Genomic DNA, 25,914 nt, shown 5'->3' on the forward strand with positions numbered 1-25,914 from the left:
GATAATAATAAAATTAGGATACTGTAAAGTAATTAGAGTCAATAACATAGTATTTTCTTTGTATAACGCGAGTGTTAAATATTAAAATAAAACACTTTTAAAGAATTAAAACACATGTGATTGGAAATGTTTCTACATTAGATTTTTGGGTAAAAGTTAAATTTTTATTTAAGTTAACCCTGCGTTTCAAAACCTTTCCAGACCTCTTCTTTTTTTGTATCACATTTTGGCACACATACCAAAAATGAAGAGGCCACTGTCAGTAAATTTTGCCAAAAACCATCTGTCTACGGCAAATACCATCTCCGAGGAAATAAATGGCGCTAAACTTCATAATGACAACTATGACAAACACTATCTTTGACTCATTTCATCTGCAGTCCCCCTGAAAACGAGATCTGGAAGGTCTTGAAACGTCGGGTTAACTAAAATAAAAATATAACTTTTACGCAAAAATCTAATGTGAAAACAGTTACAATTATACGCGTTTTAATCTTTTAAAAGTGTTCTATTTAAAAGAGTCAATAACACTTAGACTACACTATCTGGTTTTTATTACTTGGTTCCTTTCCCTATGGTAGCTTTGCATACATAGCCCTTGAGCGCCAATACTCCTCTACACTTTATGTGCACCTGGTACCTCGCACACCAGTCCAAGTTGTTACAGCCTATTCCTGCGTCAGAGAGAGTCTTCATGGCGGCTACTGATAATAGATCTGAAAACATTTTTAAATTTAATTACTACTTTGCTTGTTTATATAAAAAAAATCTAAGATAATTTAAACTTTATTATTCATTATTCATTCTTAGGGAGGCTCCTTTGCAAAGTAAGGCTGCTAGATTACGATATTAGGGTACCACAACGGCGCCTATTTCTGCCGTGAAGCAATAATGTGTAAACATTGCTGTGTTTCGGTCTGAAGGGCGACAAAGCTAGTGAAATTACTGGGCAAATGAGACTTAACATTTTATGTCTCAGGGGTGACAAGCGCAATTGTAGTAGGTTTTGGGTTTTTCAAGAATCCTGAGCGGCACTGCATTGTAATGGGTAGGGCGTATCAATTACCATCAGCCGACCGTCCTGCTCGTCTCGTCCCTTATTTTCATAAAAAAAATACGTCTAGAGTCTCTTGCTACTAGACAACCAATGAAAACAGACCAGGTTTAATACATAAATCTTGCACGCGCGATTTTTATGACACTTTGTGTTAGTGTGCGTGCATTGCTCAAAATATATGCGTCAACCTCAATCTTTTTCGAGGGTTTCACAGCTGTCACAGTCTATCTAGATTCTAGACGTATAAATGATTCAAGAAAAATAAATTTGATGTTGCATTTTTGACTTATTTTGAAAAAAAAAACATGTTTGAGTTATCAACTCTAAAAGTTAACTTTGGCATAATGCAGGGGGGTTAAAATTAACGGAAATAGTCAGCTCTATGACCTCCTAACTGGAATACATTGAATTACCAATAACCCTATATATTCGCAATGTACCACTGGCTACTGTGGTTTTAGATATATAAATTCTGTGTTATGTATTTGAAACGGTCGTCATTTATGGCTTAAAAGGTGGATGAGAAAAAGTGCAATAATATGATTTTATTATTAAATTTCGTGCATAAAATATATCAATAGATACTAGTTTTAAGTTTACAATTTTAAATTTTACGACATGTGAGCTGATAGTCATTTATGTCGATCAAAGTTCGCAATTGTAATCGGTCGTTTCGTAACCTTTATCACACAAACGTTATTTAACGACTATTTTAAGTTTTCTGGGATCCTGTTGTAGAAGCATATAATTCACCTGAGGAAAGAGTCTACTTACACAAATAAAATTTGAAAACAAAATTTTATGAACGGAGCTAACCGTTCGAGTGAAGTATCGTCGTAAAATCTTGTATGCTTTGTTCAACTATCAGGTTGTGGCTTCATCTACAGGATCTACTTTACAGTTGATAACCTGCTCAACCCCAATATTTGCAAATTGGGAAATTGACTTGAGATATCGCTCTTGCAAATCTAAACAATTTGTTATGTTTTTAAAGTGATCACCCTCACTTCTAGGATTAATACACAAGTAAAATTTGAAAACTAAATTTTATGAACGATGCGGGACTCGAACCCACGACCGCGCGCGTACCGTGCGAGTGCTCCTCCAACTGAGCCAACCGTTCATAAGATTTTGTATGCTTTGTTCAATGCCAGGTTGTGGCTTCTTTCAAATTTTATTTGTGTATTAATTCCTAGAAGTGAGGGTTATTACATTAAAAACATAACAAATTGTAAAGAGTCTCACATGGAGTACTGCGGGCCTACAATGAACTCTTATTGCGATTCAATTGACAACTTAAAATGAACTGCTTTGCTATTTCGTACCACGACGTGATTAGAGCTATCTAATTTAGGTTGACGTCAAATCAAGTCGGAAAGTGAATTGAAAACTGTTTTAGTTCGTTCATTCATTTGTACCATGAACTAATATTTCAACCTAAACTGGATAGCTTATGTGTCAAAGTGAGCGATTCGAAAAAAGTTGCTACTTCCTTAGAGGAAAGTGAATCGTGTTGTTAATAACTTTTAAAAAATAGTGAGAACATACAGATAAGGAAAATGTTATTGATGACTGAGACAAAATTATGCAACGACTGTAGAGCGTCATCTCTTTCTCACACCGCGGACCACAGACAAATTTATTTCGTTCATTCATGGTACGGTAATTTTAGCGATTCAGTTTAGGTACCTAAACTGAACTGCATCGGAATTCTGTCACTAATTAAAAGTTGATGGTAGACCCTCTGTGATCGCGTTTTTCTATCACGTGAGTCTTCCACGTTTGCCCTCTCTTATATAAAAAGGTGTAAACCTATCGCGCACGGTTAGGATATAGATCTAACTCACCGGGAGGATCAGCGTGAGTCAACAGCTGCACGTCGTTGGTCTTACAGAAGGCGTGTAGCGAGGGTGGGACCACGCAGCATGACGCCAGGTTGATCTGGGCTATCGTGGGCTTCACTCTCGCCCACGCGTGGAGCTTGTACAGACACCCGCCGCCCACGTCCGCCACGCCTAGTTGCTGGACGCGACCTGCCAAACAACTGGCTAATAAATGAACTCCGACGAAGCAACTATTCTCGAGGATCCAGTACTCTGTGATTGATGAAATCGCTTGGAGCTGTTCAGACGTCGCTTCTATATTTGTCTTTTACTGCATTTATACAACAAGGTAAATTTAAAATATTGAATTAAAATTTGCTCGGTCAAATTTAAAATACAGAGATGTTTACACACACTCACTCACTCACTCACACGCACACACACACACACACACACACACATTTACAAAGTGCATTTTTTGACTATTCGGTTCATATTGGTAACCATAGAATGTAAATTGGTTACAGGACAGGCTACGCCTAGTGTAGGGACCAAATATTATGTAATATTATGCGATAAAAGTGTCTGTATATAATAAATAAATTTATCAGGGAGTGTTCCGAAGAGCTGTTTAACTTGATTCTTACTATATTTTGTACAACTGTGGAATAAGTTTTTCTGTGTGGTGTTTGCTGGTCGATACGCTGTTTGTACCTCTCAAACGTCGTTCATCCACACGATCGTATACGTACAAAATAAAATTCAATAAAAGCCAGCTCCAGCTGTAGCTTCGCTCTCTGGACTTTGTCTTAATTCCAGCGAAGCGACAGTGTGATATCTTGGCTAAACTCATGCCGGCGGTTTAAATGGCTTGGGACAGGTTAGCCTCGGGGTATCTACGTTAGTTAGAGTCAGGATAGGAAACCTAATTTAACCAAGCGAAGAAGTCTCCTGGGGCACCACCCCAGGATGCTGTTTGCCTGCCCTGTACCTGGGTGCTAGCATTTCAGGAATACATGAGCGATTATTTCTTTCGAAGACACATGCTCTGCAGAATCATCTGTCTGATTTTGATAGCAGAGAGCAAAGGCGGGTTATTGTTACAGCAGCCCGAAGATCAAGAAGACGTCCCTTCATTGTGTGTCTTCTACCGCATTTATCACGGGGAGTGTTCCGAAGAGCTGTTACACCTGATTCCTGCCGCCGAATTCCACCTTCGAACGACACGCAACAAATTAGAATATGATCCCAGCCATGTGGATGTGTGGCGGTCCACCACAGTGCGGTTTTCAAGGAACTTTCTACCACGTACTACAAAGCTGTGGAATAAGCTTCCTTGTGCGGTGTTTCCGGAATGATACGACATGGGTACCATCAAAGATGACATGATGAAAGACAATCCTGTGATTCGTCTGTTGTTGCAAGTGAATGTTGGCGGCGGTGATCACTTAAAAACAAGTGACTCGTACGCTCGCTTGTCCTCCTTTTCTAATAAAAAAAAGATCATTAGTTTAAAGACCAGCAGCATTTTAGTTTAGCTAATTTCGGTTTATCTTCAACACAAGTTGGGGATAGGCAGGAATTTGGAAGGAGCCTATTCAGAGCCGTGGTATCAAAGGTCCAAGTCGCCAGTAATCGGCGAATTTTGCGAGAAGACGCCGCCTTCTACTCACCATCTTTCACGTAGTTCTCCAGCACTTCCCACAGGACTTGTATCCCGGGCAGGATCGCCTCACACTTTCGCGCGTCTGCCTCGCTATCTGCCTCCAACTCTGTGCTAACCATACGCCCTGTAATAGGTACGGTAAACTTATAAAATTATAGTGGCTTTGAACACTGATATATCAGAATATCCATTCCGCCCACAAGATGGAACGATCTCATCGATCAGGTCAAGATCGCTTGAATAGGTTGGATTAGGCCTTTGTAAAGCAGCAGACGTCTTCTGAAATAATGATCCATTCCGAAAATTATGCCTCAAACCTGAAAAGGACGGAAGCAAGAAACCCCGGGTTTCTTCAAGATAAGACTAATCAAACTTTAGCCACAGATAAGACACATTGGTATAAGAATCTATTAAAACTATTTAGTGCGGGGCTTCTCTGCCCACAACGTCGCCATTTCTGCTATCAAGCAGTAGTGTGCAGTTATTGTGTTTTAGTTTAAAGGAAGCCAAGTGAAATAACTTGGCTTATAAGCCCCAATTTTACCATTCAAGTAGAACGCAATTAAAACTTAGTTTTCGCTTGTAAACGAGTGTATAGATACAATTCGGATTTCACCAATATGAGTTTAAATGCTAACCGCCGAATTTTGGACTTTCAGCATATTTGATCGCGTTCAAAAGCTATCACTGCGTACTATGTACTATCGTACTAAAAACATTGACATAATATAACAATTTTGATTAATACTTATTGATGACAGTTTTTACAGGTATTTGATGCATTCTATTGTTTATGACATGTAAACTCAGTTAATGTCAAAACGCTCAAAATGTATTGGTGCAATCGTATTGTGTTTAATCGAGATCATTTCGACTGGTTTACGTAAAACCGAGTTTTGTTAATCTCAGTTTAAAGTGTTATTGGTGAAATCGGCGCTTTACATCTTATATATCAAAGTGACGGGCCCAATCGCGATAACGCTCAGAATTTTCCGTTTTCAAGAATTCTGAGCGGCAATGGCCGGGAGTTTCTCGCATAAAAAACTTCAGTAACTCACCAACATTACTGCTGAGCGATATGGGAGAGGCTTTCGAGAAGGCGGTCATTGTTTCAGCACCATCACGATCTTCACCTTTGTGCTGGGTGTCCGGGTTGTAAGCCAGGATCACATTCTCTATGTAATCCGTACGCAGCGCTGCGAATACTGAAAATCAAAAAATAAAAGGCATTTATTTCCTCAAAATTGATTCCTTTAGAATTCTTTTTGATGACATTTCTAATATACTAGATACTTCTACCGCTTCGGAAACAAATGGCGTTCAGAGAGAGGAGAAACGCAAGAAACTCTCCCAGAATTCTTTTTTTTGCGCTCTTTTTTAATAAAATATACAATATAACTGTATTATATGCAAATAATACATCCAAATAAAATAATTTATAAGGTAGGTTATAAAACCATAGTCCAAGAGGAATCGGCGCATGAGTGTCGAAAATTATCGACAAATTTTTTTAATGCGATCCTCTTCAAATATAAATACACGTTAATATTGATATTGACACACTTTTAACACAAATTATCTTGCCCCAAATTAAGCATATATAGCCTGTGTTATGTTACAAGACAACGATATATTTAATACAATATACTTACTTAAACATACATAAATTCATATATACATACATAAATACATTTAAACGTCCATGACTCGAAAACAAACATTCATATTCATCATATAAATACTTGCACCTACCGGGATTCGAACCCGGGACCTCTAGTAGCTTAGTAGGTAGGATCGCTAACCACTCGGCTATACAGGTCGTCAAATGTCATGTTACGATGAACCAAACCTGTGCCATATTATTTGCAAATAATTGTTATTTTTCAACCGGACAATTTATTTATATTCGTTATTAAAATACAAATAAAAAAGGTTCTATGACTTTTCACGATAAAGTTAATATTTTTAGAGATACGAATTTTTAAAAGTTCGAAAAATGTCAAATTTGGGTACTATTGACCCATGTTTTTTTTTATATTCTTTATACAATAGTTAATGATATTCGTAATAGAGATTAAAATAAATTCATTGTTACCATTCAAGAAAACATAAGGAACCTTATCCGGCCCGCAACCCGCCTTAAATAAGAACTGTGATTTATTCACATTATATTTCAGACCATGGTTAAGCGTATAATGCTGAGAGTTTGCGCCTTAGACCGTTGGTTGAGGGACTGAGAAGAACCATGTCATCTGCGTAGCTTAAATTGTTCACACAAGTACTGCCAATATGACAACCCAACTTCGTTCTACTCAGTTCCCTAATCTGCGGGCCTACCATGAACTCTTATTGCGATTCAGTTGACAACCTAAAATGAACTGCTTTGCTATTTCGTACCACGACGTGATTAGAGCTCTCTATTTTAGGTTGACGTCAAATCAACTGATTAAATCGCAATGATGTCAATTGAATGTCAAAAATTGAAAAGCAAACTGACTTAGTTCTTTCATTCATTAGTACAATGAGGTAATATTTCGACCTAAACTAGATTATGTGTCAAAGTGAGCGATTCGAAAAAAGTTCGTACTTCCTTAGAGGAAAGTGAATAGTGTTGTTAATAACTTTTTAAAAATAGTGAAAACATACAGAAAAGGAAAATTTTATTGATGAAAGATGAGATGAGAATACTTTATTGGACTTTTTTGTAAAACAAAATACTGAAAATAAATACCGAAAATGAAAATACTAGAGATGAGGCAGTAAGGCCCCGGGCTAAAGCCTGTTCGCAAGAACGAATTAAAAAAAATGTACTCTGTGGTCCTGTCAAATCAAACATCAATAGAGGTGCGTTCATAACTCGTTATTTTTACGAAAACACCTAAGCAAACATTTAATTTGTAATTTAAAGAACTATATTTATATATATTATTTAATAAGTACAAAAAAGGGCTTAATGGTTTATAATTTGACGCTTTATAGCGCAATTTTAAAATGTATTTTTAGTATTTTCTACGCAAAAAAAACCGCTAAAATTATATCATTTTAGATTTCGAAACGCAACGCATATGGTTCGAGTAAGAGAGACAAACTCATGCAACGACTGTAGAGCGTCATCTCTTTCTCACACCGCGGACCACAGACAAATTTATTTCGTTCATTCTTCATACGCGATCCGAACGCCATTCAGTAAAAGGCACTTCATGGTACGAATTTTAGTGATTCAGTTTAGGTACCTAAACTGAAGTGCATCGGAATCGCATCGCTTATTAAAAGTTGATGGTAGGCCCTCAGGTCGTTCATATACAAGTTGAACAAATCCGGTGAGGTAAGCCCACCTCGACGCACTCCGCAGTTTAACCAGGGGGCCTACTCCTAAAATTGATATTCGATATATCGTGGCATTAGTCGTGTCGAATCCTACTCTTAGTTACATCGTATTCAATTTCGAAACGATGATTGAACGAACGAAACATTTTTCGATATTATCGGTCTAACCCTACTCTTAGTTGAAAATGTCAGAGACGAATATTCGAATTTCACAAACAATCAAACGTCACTTTTACGATAATCTCAACGACACCTTCTAAGCTGTCGTTGCTATTATCGTTTCAAGTTGTATAGATATACTTGCCATACAATATACATACTTAATAAATATTATTAAAATAATTATATGTAATTTACTATTCAACAGGATTTATTTACTACCGAGTAATTTAAGTCATTTTGTTGATCGTTTATGCGTAGAAAGTAAAGCAAATGGCCGCCTGAGAAATAGGAAGTCGACGAGAAGGGTTGAGTTACTTTTTTTTCATTTTATTATCCGCAAGTTTTGTTATATTTTTTCAATTTTAAATAGTCATATTCTATTGATTACAAAATTTGGAAGATTTACATTTTGTGTAAATGATGCAAATTGGTGGTGCAGAGTCTGGCATGGTCCTAATCGCCTAAGCTATGTTTTGACTTTTGACACTTAACAGCGACATAGCACAGATTATACATAGTTTGCGCATAATTCATTCACTCTAACATCCTAAAAAAAAAACAAAATATTAGTCTATGCTTACGATGTTGTTACGATAAACGATATGGAATACGAACATTTGTTAGAGTAGGATAGGTGCGATATATTCGTGTTATTATCGTATCGTTCCGAATATATCGTTGTCGATTTTGCGAGTAGACCTACTGTATATGTAAGACAAAGAGTCGCCCCATCGCACACAACTTGCTTGGTTCTCATACCAGTAGTTTAACAGATCAACAGTTTTTGATGACACTGAACCCTTAGACAGTTTATCCCAGAGTAGTTTATAATTTGCTAGGTCAAAAGCGCGGCTTAGATCTAAAAAATCATGCATAAACGGCCGTATCTCGACTTTTATAGTAATTTACGACACTTTTAGGGCAAAAAATCGCAGAATCTGTTGAGAGACCAGGACGAAAACCAAACTGCGCGTCGTGTACAAACAATATTCATTGGATTGCAAAAAATTGCATATGTTCGTTACACGTCTCTGCCTACCCATCATTCGATTGCATAACATTGCATATATTTATTATTCGTGTCTGCATACCGATCATCAAAATTTTCTCTGAATATATATTCTTCAATAATCAGATCGGCACCGCTATGTATTGGCAGGGCGTATCAATAGCCTTCACGTAATCGTCTTGCTTGTCTCATCACATGTGATAATAAAAAATATTGCTAAACACAATCATACATAAACACTGAATTAAAAACAAGGCCACTGACGAACAATGATCTCGTGTGTAACATTATTTATACAATAGATAGTAACTGACCCGGCAAACGTTGTTTTGCCATATAAAGTATAATTCACGCGATAGTTTTATAAGTAATAAAATATTGCCTATATTATAGCCTGTACATCATTTTGTTCTATTGTCAATAGTTTTTGCAGCGCACGCAAAAATAGGTTTTCGATTTTACACCTTGTGTTACAAAATAGCAATTTTATTACGGATCCCTAATTTTGAAAAAAAAAAACATAGCCTATAGCCTTACTCGATAAATGGACTACCCAACACTGAAAGAATCATTCAATTCGGACCAGTAGTACCAGAGATTAGCGCGTTCAAACAAACAAACACTGCAGCTTTATAATATTACTAGTATAGATTATTACTGCTTATCATTAAATAATAATTTATATATCATTTTATTATCTACTAGTTTCAATAGCAGATTTCTTTTCAATTATCCGCTTCGAATAATATTATAATATCTATATATAATACTATTCGAGAGGTATATAGGAGTATATATACCTCTCTTAGTCGTAACTATATTACCGTTTAAGTCAAACGTTAACAGTAACGCTGTCTTTAACATAGACTGCGGAAAGTGTTGCATCATTGTATTCCTTGGCATAGTTAAAGTTAAAAAGTGAACTATCAAGTCAATATTGAATATTTATTTGAAACTTTTGACAGATCGCTATTTAATAATAATAATAATAATATCTTTTATTTGACACACACATGAAACATTACATTGCTACAAAAATAAGAATAAGAAAAAACAAAAATTATAACTAAAACTAACCTAGAACATATTTTACAAAGAATAAATAAATAACTTTACCAAGATATTATAACATAGCAGCTGTGTGGCAGTGTGTATCAAAAGGGATGCTACTCAGGTTACCTGTGACAATTGGTCACAGCACTGATTTTCAGTAGCTCCCGTTTGACGCTTCACGTCGCGGTGCTGAGTAATAAATATATAATAAAAAAACAAAGAAAAGTCCAACCTAGTACTGTTAATGCCTATTATTTTTGAGCAACCAGAGCTGAATCAATCTGACTCGCCATTACGTATTTCTTCATTGTTACTCGAAAGTTTGAAATTGTAGTGAGGTCACGCAATGGTGGAGGCAGGTTGTTCCAGCATTTGGTCGCGCTATAACGAAAGCTACCTCTGAAGGCAGCTGTATGATGTTTAGGCACGTCTAGCATCCAGTGTGATGCTCTGGTACTATAGGCCCTGTTTTTATCTCCTAGCCAAGACAGTTTTTTATATAGGTAAGGAGGCATATGATATTTTACAACTCCAAAGAGTAAAACTGCAAAATGCGTGCGCCTACGACTTTCCATATTGGGAACTTTGGCATCGTTTAGATATGGTGTTGTGTGGGATCGAGGTGGAATATCCCAGCAATAGCGAGCACACGCGTTTTGAATGCGCTGAATAGAATTTTGTGTACGAACAAGTATGCGATCGCCATAAACCGTATCACCGTAGGTTAATTTAGAAAGCACCAGTGCATCACATAGCTTCTGCCGGAGTTTAGGAGTGATGTGATTTCTAATACGGTAGAGTAATTTTAGGCGATAAAAGCAATTGCATATTACTTGGTCGATATGTTTGTCAAACCTTAAGCTTTCATCGAACACAATGCCAAGATTCCGAGCTTCATTCACGCGTCCCAGCGATATTCCCTTAATATGTATCAATGGATTAGCTTGTTCAAGGTTTTTTATAAGAGAAGGTGTACCAAGAATCATATATTTAGTCTTATCTGTATTCAAGGCTAAAGCACTTCGTTCCGACCACTCAGCAATACGTTGTAGATCAGCGTTCAACTGATTTATGGCTACTTGAATCTGATCTGTAGGAAACGAAATGTAAAGCTGTATATCATCCGCGTATATGTGATACTTGCAGTGCTCTATATTATTTATGATATCAGCAGTGTAAAGGTTATAAAGTAAAGGGCCAAGAATAGATCCTTGCGGTACACCTCTTGATATCGACTTATATCGGGAATAACGTGTGTTTCCACTATCGTCTGTAACAGCAACGCTCTGGTACCTATTTCCAAAATAACTTTTGAACCACAATACAGTCTGATCACTGAATCCATAATAGACAAGCTTAGAAAGCAGCAATTCCACATTGATAGTGTCGAAAGCACGGGAATAATCTAATAAGACTAACACAGTGCACTCACCCTTGGGTGAGTGCACTGTGTTAGTTAATTATCACAAGACAAGGTCTTGTGATAGCAAAATATTATCCACAACGTCTATCAATGCGGTGGTGGTACTCCTACCCCTTCTGAACCCAGATTGCAGGCTTGGAAGTATGCCATTAGTTTCCAAGTACGTCATAATTTGGCCATGTACAACTTTTTCTAATACCTTAGACATACATGGGAGAATACTTATTGGTCGAATGTCTCTGAAGTCTAATGGATTTGCAATCTTGCTTAGTGGACGAACGATAGCTTTTTTCCATTGATCCGGATACGTGCTTGTGGTCATAGAATTATTGACTATCTGTGTCAGGACTGGCAAAAGGTCAGCTTGAATGAGGCGTAGCATTTCGAGAAAAATACCGTCACTACCAATGGCTTGAGATTTCAGTGTTCTTAGAATTTTCAAAATTGTAGACTCATATACAGGTTCAAAACAAAAAACGGTGTTACTGTATGAGTTATTCATAAAAAAATTGATATCAGCAGTAGAAATTTGGTTAACTGCTGCTACAATTAGAAAATGAGCATTAATAGTATCCGGATCATTAAGGTGTGACGGTAGAGCGATTTCTTTTTGCGGCTTGATGCGTACTTGGTTTTTTATGTGCTTCCAAAGAGTCTTAGGTTTATCTAAATTCGAATTAATGTATTTATTAAAATATGCAGCCTTTTCCCTCTCTATTGCCATTTTAGTAAATTTTTTAAGCTCAATATAGTATGGTCTGTGCTGAATATTTCTTTTGGATAAGGCTAGGGCTTCATCACGTTTTTTCATCATCAGTTTGATGTTGTACGTCATCCACGGATAGGATTTTTCCCTGATATAAATAGTTTTTACGGGTGCGTAGGAGTCGAAAAGGGTAATTATCAATTGGTTTAGACTCTGTACCATGTCACCAACGTTGTTGAGTTTGCATATGTTGTCTAATTTAAAGTTTAATAGTGCGACTTGAAATTGATCCATATCTATATCTTTGATAGGTCTATAGGTTATTTATTATTAGTATTTATTATTAGTAGTAGTTATTTCGCTATTTAACATTAACAAGAGCTGTACGGCCGTTTTCAATAACGTATCTCTAGTTAAGGATACATTGCTATCACCTACTAGTAACAAGATCTTATCTATCCATAGTTATGTCCAATATAGTTATAGTCCAATGCTTTATGTCGATAGGTTATTGAAATGTAAGTAAGGGTAAAAGGATAGATTGGTCTACCTCTAGTAAGTTAAACTAAGGATAAATAGGTTATTGAAAACGGCCGTTAAGCGGCGAAGATTGGACTGTTACGGTTTACAGTTAAAGTTATGACGTCATCAAAAAAATTTCAAATGGTGCAACAGATTTGCTGCTTAACCAGTACTTTAACATGTCTGTTATTGCTACAGTTAGTTGTTGCAACCCAGCCTTATCATGGTAGGGGATAGTTGGTATTTATTTTTAGGTCGTTCCATCGAAACGAAGGAGACATTAATTGTCTTCTTCGCTGGAAGAGCCTCATCATCATACCTGGAAATCCGATTCAGGAAGGCTGAATAACCACAAGGTATCGAAAGACAACCAAACGCAGACGTAGAATGACAAGCATGTTCATGATAAATTTGTTTTTTTTTTTAAAGTGATAACCCTCACTTCTCTGATAATGTAATGTATGTTCATAAGCACATAAGTGAATTTGCCAGAAACTGTCATAACCATAATGTTAACACCAGGAACAGAAATGAACTAACTGATCATGCCTACTACTCGGCTAAGTCGAGTTAGTAAGTCTTTTGTGGGGCGATGTATATGCTTTTACAACAAGATCCCAGAAAATGTTCAAAACAAAAGTATTACGTTATTCAGAAGAATTGTTAAAAAACGTTTGTGTGGTAAAGGTTACTATAACATAAATGACTTTCTTAATGATACTGTTCAAGTCTTGAACAGTATCAAGAAAATTAATTGACACTATTAATTAAAGTCGTGTTATAACCAAGGCGTCTTATCTTCTTCCCATTTACACGCCCATCCAGATACCACAGATTGGGAATGGAGCGACCGCCCTCAGGCTATTAAATAATAAGTTTAATTGTACAATGTTACTTTGTAAATGTTACTTTAATTGTAAAACATATTTTTGATGAAAAAAAAAAGCCCGCTGAGATTGTTGCGCCCATTCTTCTCAGGCCTGAGGCATTCATTTTGGAATGGGTGGTAGTTTTTTTTGACTTTCAATAAGTGATTTCACATCCTATTTTGAATAAAAATATTTGAATTTGAATCTTCTGTTCAACTCTCAAACAAGACACACAAGATTTTTATTGGAAACTAGCTGATACCCGCGACTTCGTCCGCGTAGACACATGGCTAAGCACGTAGTACTTACAAAAATCTTTATTTCTTAAAACTTTAGTTACTTTATATTAAATGAAGGTATCGCCACATTTTATCAATTTATATAAAAATAATCTGATAGATAGTTACAACTGTAAGTAATCTACCAACTATAGTTAGCTAAAATTAAGTTTCTTTTTTACCTCCTGAGAGAGTTGGAGAGATATAAAAATTATTTTTCAACATTCAATTTGATTTCTGAACGACGGGGATTCATTAAAGGAAAATTTAAATTGTTGTTATTATTTAATTCCGAGCATTTTCATATTTATACCTTTTAAAGATTCTCTGGACGTCCAAAATTAATCCAAGACCAAAATTAGCCAAATCGGTCCAGCCGTTCTCGAGTTTTAGCGAGACTAACGAACAGCAATTCATTTTTATATATATAGATAAAAATATTTATTTTAAGGAATGTATTTATGGAATTGTAATAAATTGATTTATCAACGATACGTCACTCGAACGGTTGGCTCAGTGGAAGAGCGCTCGCACGGAACGCGAGAGGTCGCGGGTTCGAGTCCCGCATCGTTCATAAATTGTTTGTTATTGAATTAAATTTACATTTTCATGAATCTCGATAGTTTGCACTAAATACCTTATTCATACATACTGAATGAGGTCACATTTTCAGACTTAACACCTAACTCTAGTGTTCATCCAATTCATAAGCACATAATATGTATATTTGAAATGCAAACAATTCAGTGAATCGAAGTGAGCGGGCGCTGGGTAATTCGTACATAACTATCACACATATAACCGACTTCAAAAAAGGAGGAGGTTCTTCTTTCATGTTAGTTACCTCATAACTTTCGACTGGGTAAACCGATTTTGATATTTTTTTATTTGTAAGCTGGTGCCTCCCATGTGATGATAGTTTGTTCCAGATTTGCATCCAATGGCATCCATAAATAAACCATAAGTCTTTTATTTGCTTTAAGTATGTGCGCGACAAATGGACGATTAACTCAATAACGCGCCAATCGATTTCGATAATTCTTTATTGGAACGAATATACTAGAAAATAGGTAGTTTGGTGAGAGTTCAGTTCGGTTCTGAATATGAGAGACAAAGTAACAGAACTCTTCAACGCATAGAAGCAAATTAACGATACTCGGCTGAATCCTGCCGTGGCTGACACCGACTCCAAAAATAACTATAATTATTGTAACTAGAATTAGATTAATTAATTAAAGTGTATAAAATACGCTGTTATTTTTTTACTGTGTAGTGCATATTAATTTTTTTTTGAAGTCGTTTGTTTTATTGCTAATTTATTTTTAATCGGAGCAAGTCTTCTCTAATATGGAGAAGCACAATAATGTTTTAAATAAAAACAAACTTAAACATTACATCTACAACCTCAGAACCTGATTAGGCAAAGTTAGAAGGTAAATTGTTACTTCTGTCATCGTGTAAGTTGAACGGTTTTGGCCTTGTCATATTGGCCTCGATAGTGAATGTCAGATAAATATCACAGCACAGTAATAGAAAAGTTCTTTAACTTAATACTATAACGCCCGTATCGACGTACGTACACACACACACACAGTATTTATACGGCCGCCAAGCAATCTTGGGGAGACATAACTATTGAGTGCCACTATCGCTGTCCAAGTTAAATTCCGCGACTTCACGTGTTCCGTGCGAGCGCTGAGCCAGCCGTTCGAGTGGCGTATCGAACATAAATCTTGTATGACTTGTTCAACTCTCAGGTTGTGGCTCCGTCTACAGGATCTACTTTACAGTTGATAACCTGCTCAACTCCAATATTTGCATATGAAATTTACTTGAGATATCGCTCCTGCTCCTCCCATAAATCTAAAAATTTAATTTGTGTACTTAATCCTAGAAGTATGTCATCCATTGAAATACGAGATCATTCATAGTTTCTAGTGACTTTGGCCTGTATGATTTTTCATCTTTAGCTTTGTCATTCATATCGTTAACTTTGTACCTCAGTCCAAACTTCTAATACGCTACGACGTTGCTATAGATGCGCAGAAACTAGGGCGAATGGCAACTTCACAGCAAACTAGCAGTTTAGGGTTCAAAAGTATTTTTACAATATTAAAACATTAACAAGAAATAAGCGAAAATGATTGTTGTTTTATCAAGTAAAGCCAATTTCAATATATATCGTAACTTACTTAGAATACCGGCTAGATTATAGGAACCACAACGACGCCTATTTCTGCCGTGGAGCAGTAATGTGTAAACTTTGTTGTATTGTACTAGGCAAATGAGACTTGACATCTTATGTCAGAATTTTTAGATTTTTCTGGAATCCTGATCGGCACTGAATTAATGCACAGGGCGTATTAATTACCGCCAGCTGAACGTCTTGCTCCACTCGTCCCGTATTTTCATAAAAAAAAGATCGGCCAAATTAAGTTAGTTCCAATGTTTTATATAGAGCAAACGCGGTTGGACTTCTTGGGATTTCATAAAAAAATATGTTGAGCCATCGAGTTTGGTAAGCAAGAAAGATTATTTTTAATTTGGCCTAGCCGTATATTTGTCATCTGGGAATGGATTTTTAGATTCGAGCGCTTGAATTCAAAGGCTAAAAAAAATTATGTAGAACAAAAAAAAACAAAGTCGTGTTAGTTACACCGATTATAACTCAAGAACGGCTAGACCAATTTTTCTGTTGTTAGATTTTTGGATTTTTTTAGTCCGGATAGTAAAGAGAAAAGAAAGATAAAATATCAAAAAAATCACGAAAAAATATTATTATAAAAAAACATATTTTCTGATACATTTTGTATAGATTGACATTTTGATGACATCTCGAGAATAGAAAGAATTCAATGAAGTTTTTTGTTACTTTCACGCCACATGAGTAATAAAATACAACTGACAGTGCACGTCATGTTATTCAAGTTGACTGGTTGGTGTGTTTGTTTCGAGTTTCTATTAGCTTATTGTGCCCATATTGTCATTAACAATGTCACGACCAGAAGATCAAATTATTCCCGACAAAGACGTAATGCAACTAGGATTCGAAACATTGCGAATGAAAGGACTGAAGAAGAACAAGAAATTGCAGGTGAAAAGAACCGCGTTAGTATGGATCGACTTCGTGCTATGAATCACAAGAGCAATGCGAGGCAGCCCGTAAAACGGATCGGCTGGCAATAAGAAATCCTCCAGTAAAAACTCAGAGATCAACAACTAGATAATTTTCGACGCACAAGAAGAAATTTATGAAGTACTGATTTGAATCGAGGAGCATTTGGATACGATTGCAGTACTCATTACTGTTTGAGAGTGGGAAACTACCGAATCACGACATTTTCTAGCAAACACTCCAAAATACAATGTTTGTTTCCAAATGACCCCATTTGCGGCAGACAATATCTAAGAACGAGGACAATCATGGTATTTATTTATATACTTACACACAATACAGTAGAAGAATAACATACTTACTATTCTTATTCCTGTGTATTATGTATGCTAATTCTAAAAAAGTGTTTATAAATCAGTAATACGGACTTTGCTTTTGATATTGTAGATATAAGGACAGATTCACCATCGGATTGGATCATTGAAACCTCTCGAAGATGCACAGCATAAATTTTTACAATTATACTTCTTGGGCAACATGGAGGAATAACTTGATCGATGTCAAGAGATCAATGCAGCAATGATAATAGCAATTCTTCAAGATCTGCAGCAACTACTTCATGAACATTTTGCATGTCGAGTTAGCCCGCAAATCTTTCCTTTCCGATCCGTCTCGCATTCGCCCTGGCCATTCAAATCTTAAGCCCAATCCTTGAAAGTTTGGGGTCTGAAACTAGAATCCATTTCCCATGTTCAATTAATTATAAGTGGCATGTTCAGGCGATGGTAGACCATCTGCGTTATTTCCTTTTGCGCATGATAATAAAACGGTAAATGTCGTCTATCACAAGGTGCTTCACTGAAGCGTGCAACCCAAGCACCAAAATACACAGCCAATAAATAATCATTAACGAACTTGATTTTTTTATTTCCTTATATTAATTATCCTATTAAAATATTGAAATTAATTAAATCCAAAATCTGCTCATTTATTGCCTCTAAGGCGGAACAATGTTCGCCGGGTCAGCTAGTATTTTAATAAAACACTTTTAAAAGGATGAAACCGCGTGTAATTGAAACCGTGTTTTACATTAGATTTTTGCGTTAAAGTTACATTTTTATTATTATTTCAGTTAACCTGACGTTTCAAGACCTTCCCAGATCTCGTTTTCAGGGGGACTGCAGATGTAATGAGTCAAGATAGTATTTGTCATAGTTGTCATTATGAAGTTTAGCGCCATTTATTTCCTCGGAGGTGGTATTTGCTGTAGACAGATTGTTTTTGGCAAATTTACTGACAGTGTCTGTTTGTCTTACTGTCAGTAGTCTGTTTTGGTATGTGTAGTTTTGGGTTTTAATTAAATTTAAGTAAGAAAGTTTTCTTTTTAATTTTGCCTAGCCGTATATTTCTCATCTGGAAGGCGGTTTTAGAGATTTGAGCACTTGAATTCATAGACAATCGATTCGAATCGGTCGAATCAAACTGTCAACGCGGAAAATTTTGCACTTTAATTAGGTATTTTTTATGAGTTTTTTAAGTAAAAATATTTTATTATAGAGAAAAGATTCTAAAAACTCAGTCTTGATAAAAAATTTAGATAAATAATTAGAAATTCAACAGAATGATAGTGTAAAACACAATGACGTCATGGTTCAATAATCATTACCTTTAGCATCTCTTGGAATCATGGTTGTTTTTTATGTGTTATCATGGACTTTTGAGCCGTGACGTTATTAGCAGCCTCCATCATGCTTACAAGCATTACTGTGCATAATTCAATGTAAATGTAGATTGTAACAAATGTATCAATTTGCTCTTAGATAATTTATATGTCCAGATAGAGTGTGACAGCTACAAAATTTACGGTTGACAGTTAACCTCGTATTTTGAGCAATGCACGCACACTGACACAAAGTGACATACAAATCGCGAGTGTCAGACGTAGCTAGTCACGCACACTAAAGCAGTAAACGTGGCCTGTTTTCATCGGTTGTCTAGCAGCAACAGGCCTTATCTAGGCGTATAAATTATCTAAGAATTTGCGTTACTTACAAAATTAGATCATTTTATACCTGTAATGTATACGACTATAAAGTGTAATGTAATGTGAAAGGGCCGGGCCTGTCGAAGCGATTAGAAGAGGCCAGAGAAGTACCTATATATGATAGCACCATGCAATGGTAATTGATTCTCTTATTTATCAAGAATGAAAATGTCGTTTTGACGTACTGGCAATTTTAGATCAAAATGAAGACCTTTTTGGTGTGAAATTTCATAGATAAACTTCTATCACATTCAGAACATTCTAAATTTAAAAAATGTTCAACATTGGACTGTTATTTCATTCGGCTTCAAGTGTAATGATTAACATTGAATATCAAAGTAATTTTTAATATGGATTTCGGCCAGGAATTAAGGCAGCAGAAACAGCTCGCAATAGAGTAAAAAAAGCAGGCAGAATAAAATTTCGTGTCACGTTGTTTAATTTAATTAAACACTTTTTTTAACGAAAATAAGGAACGAGACTCGCAGGACGTTCAGCTCACATGGTAATTGATACGCCCTACGCATAACAATGCAGTGCCGCTCAGGATTCTTGAAAAACCCAAAAATTCTGAGCGGCACTACAATTGCGCTCGTCACCCTGAGACATAAGATGTTAAGTCTCATTTGCCCATAATTTAACTAGCTACGGTGCTCTTCAGACCGAAACACAGTAATGTTTACACGTTACTGCTTCACGGCAGAAATAGGCGCCGTGGTGGTATTAATAATCCAGCCGGCTTCCTGTGCAAAGGAGCCTCCCACTGGTAAACTTCTACAAATTTCGTAATTAACAAAAAGTATTTTTTATTTTGCCATGTTTTTTTATGTATATATGTGGCATTTTTGGCGTTACCACTACCAATCACCGCTAGTACTTAAATATATTTTACCATACAAAAGAATGTATATATTTCTCTGTAGAAAACAGCAATTCATACTCTTTAACCCCTAATATATGTTCACAGATTTATTTATTAAATGTCCGAGAAGCCTACATTTTATAACTCAAAAAAAAGTAACGCAAAAGTCTTCTATTAGTCTTTTGACAATCTTGAGGTCGATAAGTACATCACAAGTAGCCTTTTCAGATGATTACAACTTAAACACACAATACCCTACTATCATTCTGATTGTAATACAAATAAATCCAGATAAAACAACAATTAATTGTTATCAGAAACTTATTGAACACTCATTTGTGTATGTAATAAGTTGATTACATAAAGATTTATAAGTTCCCTATGAGTTGATAAAAATAGAATAAAATCTGGGTCCTAAGCTCCAAACGGATTAAAGTATATATGTTATTAATTGACAGAGTGACTGAGCGGATAATTGGAATAAAATTGAAATACAAAACTTCTTTTTTATATAAGAGGGGCAAATGGGCAAGATGCTCATGGAATGGGGATGGGTGAGGACATGGAAATCCGCAAAAACAGGTGTCGAAAGATGTGTTGCAGGCTTTTAAGGTGGTAGTATGCTCTTTTCTTGAAAGACCCTAACTCATATTGGTTTGGGAAAACGGCAACCGGTAATTGATTTTTTGTAATTGTAATTGATTTATTTCCAAAGTAGGAAAAGATCTTTTGTATAAATGTATACAAAACAATTAAGCTTTTTGCGATTATTTTGACAGTTAAGTGTTCACAATAGTATTCCATTTATCGGCTGAAATATGTTCTAAACGTTTTTGATAGTTTAGTTAGTTTTATTTACTAAGGTTTGTGCCCGTTGGTTGGCCACCCCAGCACATTCCAGAATTACGTGAGTGACCGTTTCATCTTCGGTTAGACAGCCCCTGCACTTAGGACTGTCCGTAACGCCGATTGTAAATAGGTGTTTGTTCAGTGATGTGTGACCCGTTAGGGTGCCGACCATAATTCGGATGTCATGTCTGTTTAGGCTAATAAGTCGACGTGTCAGTTTGGGCGATAGTGCAGGAATCGCCTCTTTCGACTGTCTGCAGCCTGAGACATTTGTCCATCGGGTTCCATGTAGGTTGTTGGTGAGAGAGCGTATCCATGACCGCATTTGGCTGAAGGGTAGCGGCAGGACTGGCCCTGGGCCAGCCACTTGCGTTTCCAACCCCCGCCTTGCAAGTTCATCCACTGCATCGTTCCCCAACGAACCGCTGTGTGTGTGTGTGTGTGTGTTGTTAGAGGCAGCTCGTTCTAAGGATCGGTGACACTCGTATATCAGCGCTGAGTTATAGGTGTTGCTCCCCAGCGCAGTCAGTACTGCCATACTATCGGATAGAATACGGATATAATATCCGTGTATTTTCCTTCTTAGTATCGCGTCTGCAGCTTCCTTGATGGCTATGCATTCGCATTGGAATATGGAGCTGTGTATGCCTAAGGGTATAGTGGTGTGTATATTCAGTTCCTGTGAGAAGATGCCAGCTCCAGTTCCGGCTGCCATTTTGGAACCGTCTGTGTAAATTCGGAGTTCATTTACACCTGACTGGTCTGCTCCCACTTCGAACAGTTGAATACGGTAATTCTTTTGAAAGATGTGTGTTTTGGGTATTCTATCACAGGGTGCCTCACAGAGTGGGAAATCCTTCCTTACTCTGTTCCAGAGGTTTCCTGTGAGGCAGTCATCATTCTTGCATACACCCATCAGCTTCAAGCGGAGAACCGACATTGTCGCCTCATGTTGGATATGTATGTCAAGCGGTGTGAGCCCTAGAATGGTTTCTAGGGCAGATGTTGGCGTAGTGTGCATGCAACCAGTTATGGCTGTGCAGGCCAGCCGTTGGAATCGCTGCAGCTTGGTTTGCTTGGTTGGCTTGGTGGGCCACCAAGTTATTGCTCCGTAGGTGATAATTGGTCTAATAACTGCTGTATATAGCCATTTACATATCTTTGGAGCAAGACCCCAGGACATGAAGGAAAAGTACCTTAAATATCGAAGATAGGCTATTATATTGAAAGAAGACTTTATGTTATTTTTAAAAGTTAGTACTTCTGCATTCAAGGATTTTCTAAAATTTACTTGCCTCGTCTGGGAATCGAACCAACTTAAATGTAAAAAAAACGACCCCTACTTTTATGATGCCAATCGAAAGAATGGCCAAAACCATAACTCTTCTTAAGTAACATAGTATTTTAAAAGAAAGTAATCAATTAAGTCCCATAACTTTGGGACACCCTGTATATATATTTTATATTAACTTAGGTGTATAGATTGAAATCATACTCTAATAGAGAAAGTATAGACAGTCTTTACCTTGTTCTAAGCTCTCCGTCAATGCGGCTGTACTATCCTCATTTATGAAGATCTTCACTCCAATCTTTAGATTCTTCCTTTCCTCTTCTGCCATTTTATTTTGAACATCATCCTGAGGCCTGGTTATATTTACCACCGCCTCTGATGCCGAAGAAGTAGACACCACCATGCAGTCTAACTGAGTGCTGGGTACTTTAGATGTACCATTTTGAAGTAGACCATTCTTTGTCCCCCATTCTGATAGTGTCAGCTTAATGCTTTCTGATAGCTAAAATACAAAATAATAGCCCACCATTTATTTATATGATACCAAATATAGAAAAACAAGTCAGAATAACATAATATGCATGGGCCATTATGTACGGATAGCACATTTCAGTCTCATTTTTGAAGTGTCATCTGTGTCAGGGCTGTCAAATGAAGGTTTGACAACCAAAGAACATTGATTTAATATTATGATTACACATTATATTACATACAAACATTATTTTTATATTACAGACAAACAGAGCTAATTTTATAAGATTTTTACTAGTTAGGTACAGTTTTAGGTAAAAAAGACAACCCTAACATAGTCAGAAGAGGTAAGAGTCATACAATAGAAAGCGAGGCAACTTCTAGGGGAATAAAAATGTAGATTGATAGCGGTGTGTGATCTGAATTACACCTTATTGTATAGCTTCAAGAGTCCCTATTTCTGTAATTGATTTTGTGGAGTAAGCCTTCTGAACTTGTACTATTACGTATTCTTTGTCTGTGCTTGTAGAAAGCCATCCATAAATTACTTGACGCAGAGGACCATGGGTGATATGGACCTCTATCTTCTCGGGTCTGAGGCATTTTAAATATACCAAGTCTACATAGACCTGAGTAATATTATATACATTTTGAATATAAATATTTGATGTACAACATTGGCCATGAATCTTTCTTGATTTATAACCCACCACTGTATATTATCCTAAATATTTTGCAATTTTACACCCAGAAATTAAGAAAATAAAACTTGTTTCAATCTTTAGCACCGATCACTACCATAAAAATTAGTGAACAAATACTCTGAGCTTGGTGGTAGACCAGAAAGACCTGAACGTTACAATGGCAAACTTGTAGTATACCTTCCACAGGAGCCATAGTAGGAAGAATAGAATAGAATACACCCAGAAATTAATTAGTTAAAGCAATAATTTTAAATTGTTCATTATTTCATTAAATCTATCTCAAATTAAGTTTTATTAAAATATTGATACAAATTACATATGTACAACTGTAAATGCAGCCATATCAAATTCCCAAATACTTGTATAAGTGTTTAAACACTCACATCCTTGTTATGATAACAATACACTTGTCATGTTGACTTTATGACTAAATGTTGCACCACATTTGATAAATTTTGATAATTAGCAGCAATGACATGAGGAGGAAATATCATCAGCAACTGGTTTTATTAAATAGAAGTGCTGATCATATAATCGGGCAACCCTGACTCTAGGAATATTTTTGAATCTCCAACATCCATTTCTCACATGATAATTTAAGAAAGTTGATCATTAATAATAGTTATATGAGCAAACCTTTATATATTATAGATAAATTCAACCTCTACTTTAAAACAAGTGACTGAATAAGTAAATGGCTTGTTGTATCATCAAAGGCATCATCTGCCTCTAAGCACAGAATAAACAGTATTAGTAACAAGTTTTACTTATACATTTACAGTTACAGTTGTAACTGCATTGGACTAATAATACATTGATAATTAGGTAAACTAGATCCACACTACAATCTTCTCCTATTTACTTATTGGATACTTGCTCAAGATGGTACTAAGCTATTATAGTGTAGACTACCAATGTGACTTGGCCAAAACTACCTTCAACTCACACAATGATATAAGAAATCTTAGATAATTGATATGTCTATATACAGTCTCTTGCTGTTAGACAACTGATAAAAACAGTCCAGGAATTTTAGTTTAGTGAGTGTGACCCTCTTACATTTGCGATTTGAATGAAACTTTGTGTTTTCTTTTTTGTATGAGGTTTGTTCTAAAGTCTATTGTTTTTTGACATTTTCACAGCTGTCTATCTAGACCATAGTTTCTCAACCTTATTTTGCTCACCGCCACTTTGAAAATATGCTTTTTTCTAGAGTATTTTCGTATAGTTTTTTGCCTGTTTAGACTATATTTTTTAATCTATCCACGCCCCTTCTGCGCCATCCCAATGCCCTCTAATTTTCTCTGGGTCTTCTACTACCCCCCCGAAAGTCTCAAATGCCCACAATGGGGTGTTATCGCCCACATTGAGAACCTATCTAGATGTATAAATGATCTAAAAATAACCTACTTACTTTGTACCTATGTACCTAACTATGTAGCTTGTAATATTAATGTTTGTTTTCTTTACCTACCTATTACTGAATAAACATCCCTGACTCCGAAACAAGAATTAATATTCATCATACAATTACAAAATAATTCAAGTATAAACTTCTTAGGGTGAATGAACTGAGAATAAAAGTTTTGAAACAATAATTATATTGTTTTTATTCTCTATATCGCGCAATAAGGTTAGATAGTTACTGGAGCAATATAAAATATTCCTCAACAGATTAAAAAATGTATAGTCATATTATTAGAACATACAATGGTGATCTAAGGTTTACTTTTATGAAACAGTTAGCATAACATAATCATAACAAAATGCAATAATAATTATTCCCCTTAAATTATTATATAATACACCATAGGTATGGTAAAGTCAATAAAACATACCTCTTCAGTTACATTTTGCCCTGCTTTTTTCTTGATATCAATCAAACTTAACACATTTCCTGTATTTATGGTGACTTTGGATGGTGTTTTCAGCATTTTTGTTCGGTTGCTCACTATCAATTTAACTTTAAAGATGTTGACCGGTACCACGGTACTAAGATTTACAAATGTTATTAACTATGCCGAAATGTACATAAGTCACGTTTGCATTCAAATGTTCGACAACATTAACTGAATAGTGAATAACTGATTATTGACTTATTGTGGCCTTGTGCACTTAACTACATTCGGGCTATGAGCAATAATTATCAGCTGTACAGAAAAACATTATTACGTTTTTGTTCTTTAGACAAAGTTCTGACCGTTTCAACAATAGATTATTTTGAAAATAGCCACAGTATCTACATTGTAATTTGGAAATTTGAGGAAGATTATTGGGTAGTTATCATTTAAATTAATTATAAATAATATTATAAATAACTAAAAAAATTTAAACTGAAATGCGAATTACGAATTGCAGCAAATTGACAAGTGGATACAGCTGACAGCTATTGTTTTTCTTAATTTTATGACCTGGTAACAATGACTTATAAGTCTTAATCCAGTACAACATACAAATCTGTCAAGTTCACAGCTAATTCGATTGAGTTGGAATGTGGGCAACTGCTATTCTTTTTCTAATGATTTTAAAATATAAATATAATGCAATGGGAGAAATAGATAGACGAAAAACACGAATTGTGGCGCGTGGGTTTAATCAGAAAGAAGGAATTGATTACACTGAAACATTTTCACCTGTTGCAAAAATGAGTACTCTTAGAATACTTATTGCACATGCAATTGAA

The 25,914-nt window shown here is 35.9% G+C and overlaps 2 protein-coding genes and 1 long non-coding RNA gene across 3 annotated transcripts in view; 1 reads left to right on the forward strand and 2 right to left on the reverse strand.

Moving 5' to 3' along the window:
• On the reverse strand, positions 1-25,563 carry LOC126969941 (glutamate--cysteine ligase regulatory subunit). Its single transcript, XM_050815582.1, has 6 exons — positions 25,070-25,563; positions 22,291-22,558; positions 5,605-5,751; positions 4,554-4,670; positions 2,905-3,090; positions 1-716 (listed from the first exon to the last, which is right to left on the reverse strand). The coding sequence occupies exons 1-6, from the start codon at positions 25,163-25,165 to the stop codon at positions 556-558; spliced, it is 975 nt and encodes a 324-aa protein (XP_050671539.1). The 5' UTR covers positions 25,166-25,563; the 3' UTR covers positions 1-555.
• LOC126969917 (uncharacterized) overlaps positions 1-25,914 on the forward strand; it is a 433,182-nt gene that overhangs the window by 335,118 nt on the left and 72,150 nt on the right. The window lies entirely within an intron of this gene.
• Positions 1-25,914, reverse strand: part of LOC126969958 (uncharacterized) — a 238,884-nt gene that overhangs the window by 4,396 nt on the left and 208,574 nt on the right. The gene's annotated exons all lie outside the window — the stretch shown is intronic.

The sequence above is a fragment of the Leptidea sinapis genome, chromosome 19, assembly GCF_905404315.1.
Source record: "Leptidea sinapis chromosome 19, ilLepSina1.1, whole genome shotgun sequence".
Lineage (NCBI taxonomy): Eukaryota > Metazoa > Arthropoda > Insecta > Lepidoptera > Pieridae > Leptidea > Leptidea sinapis.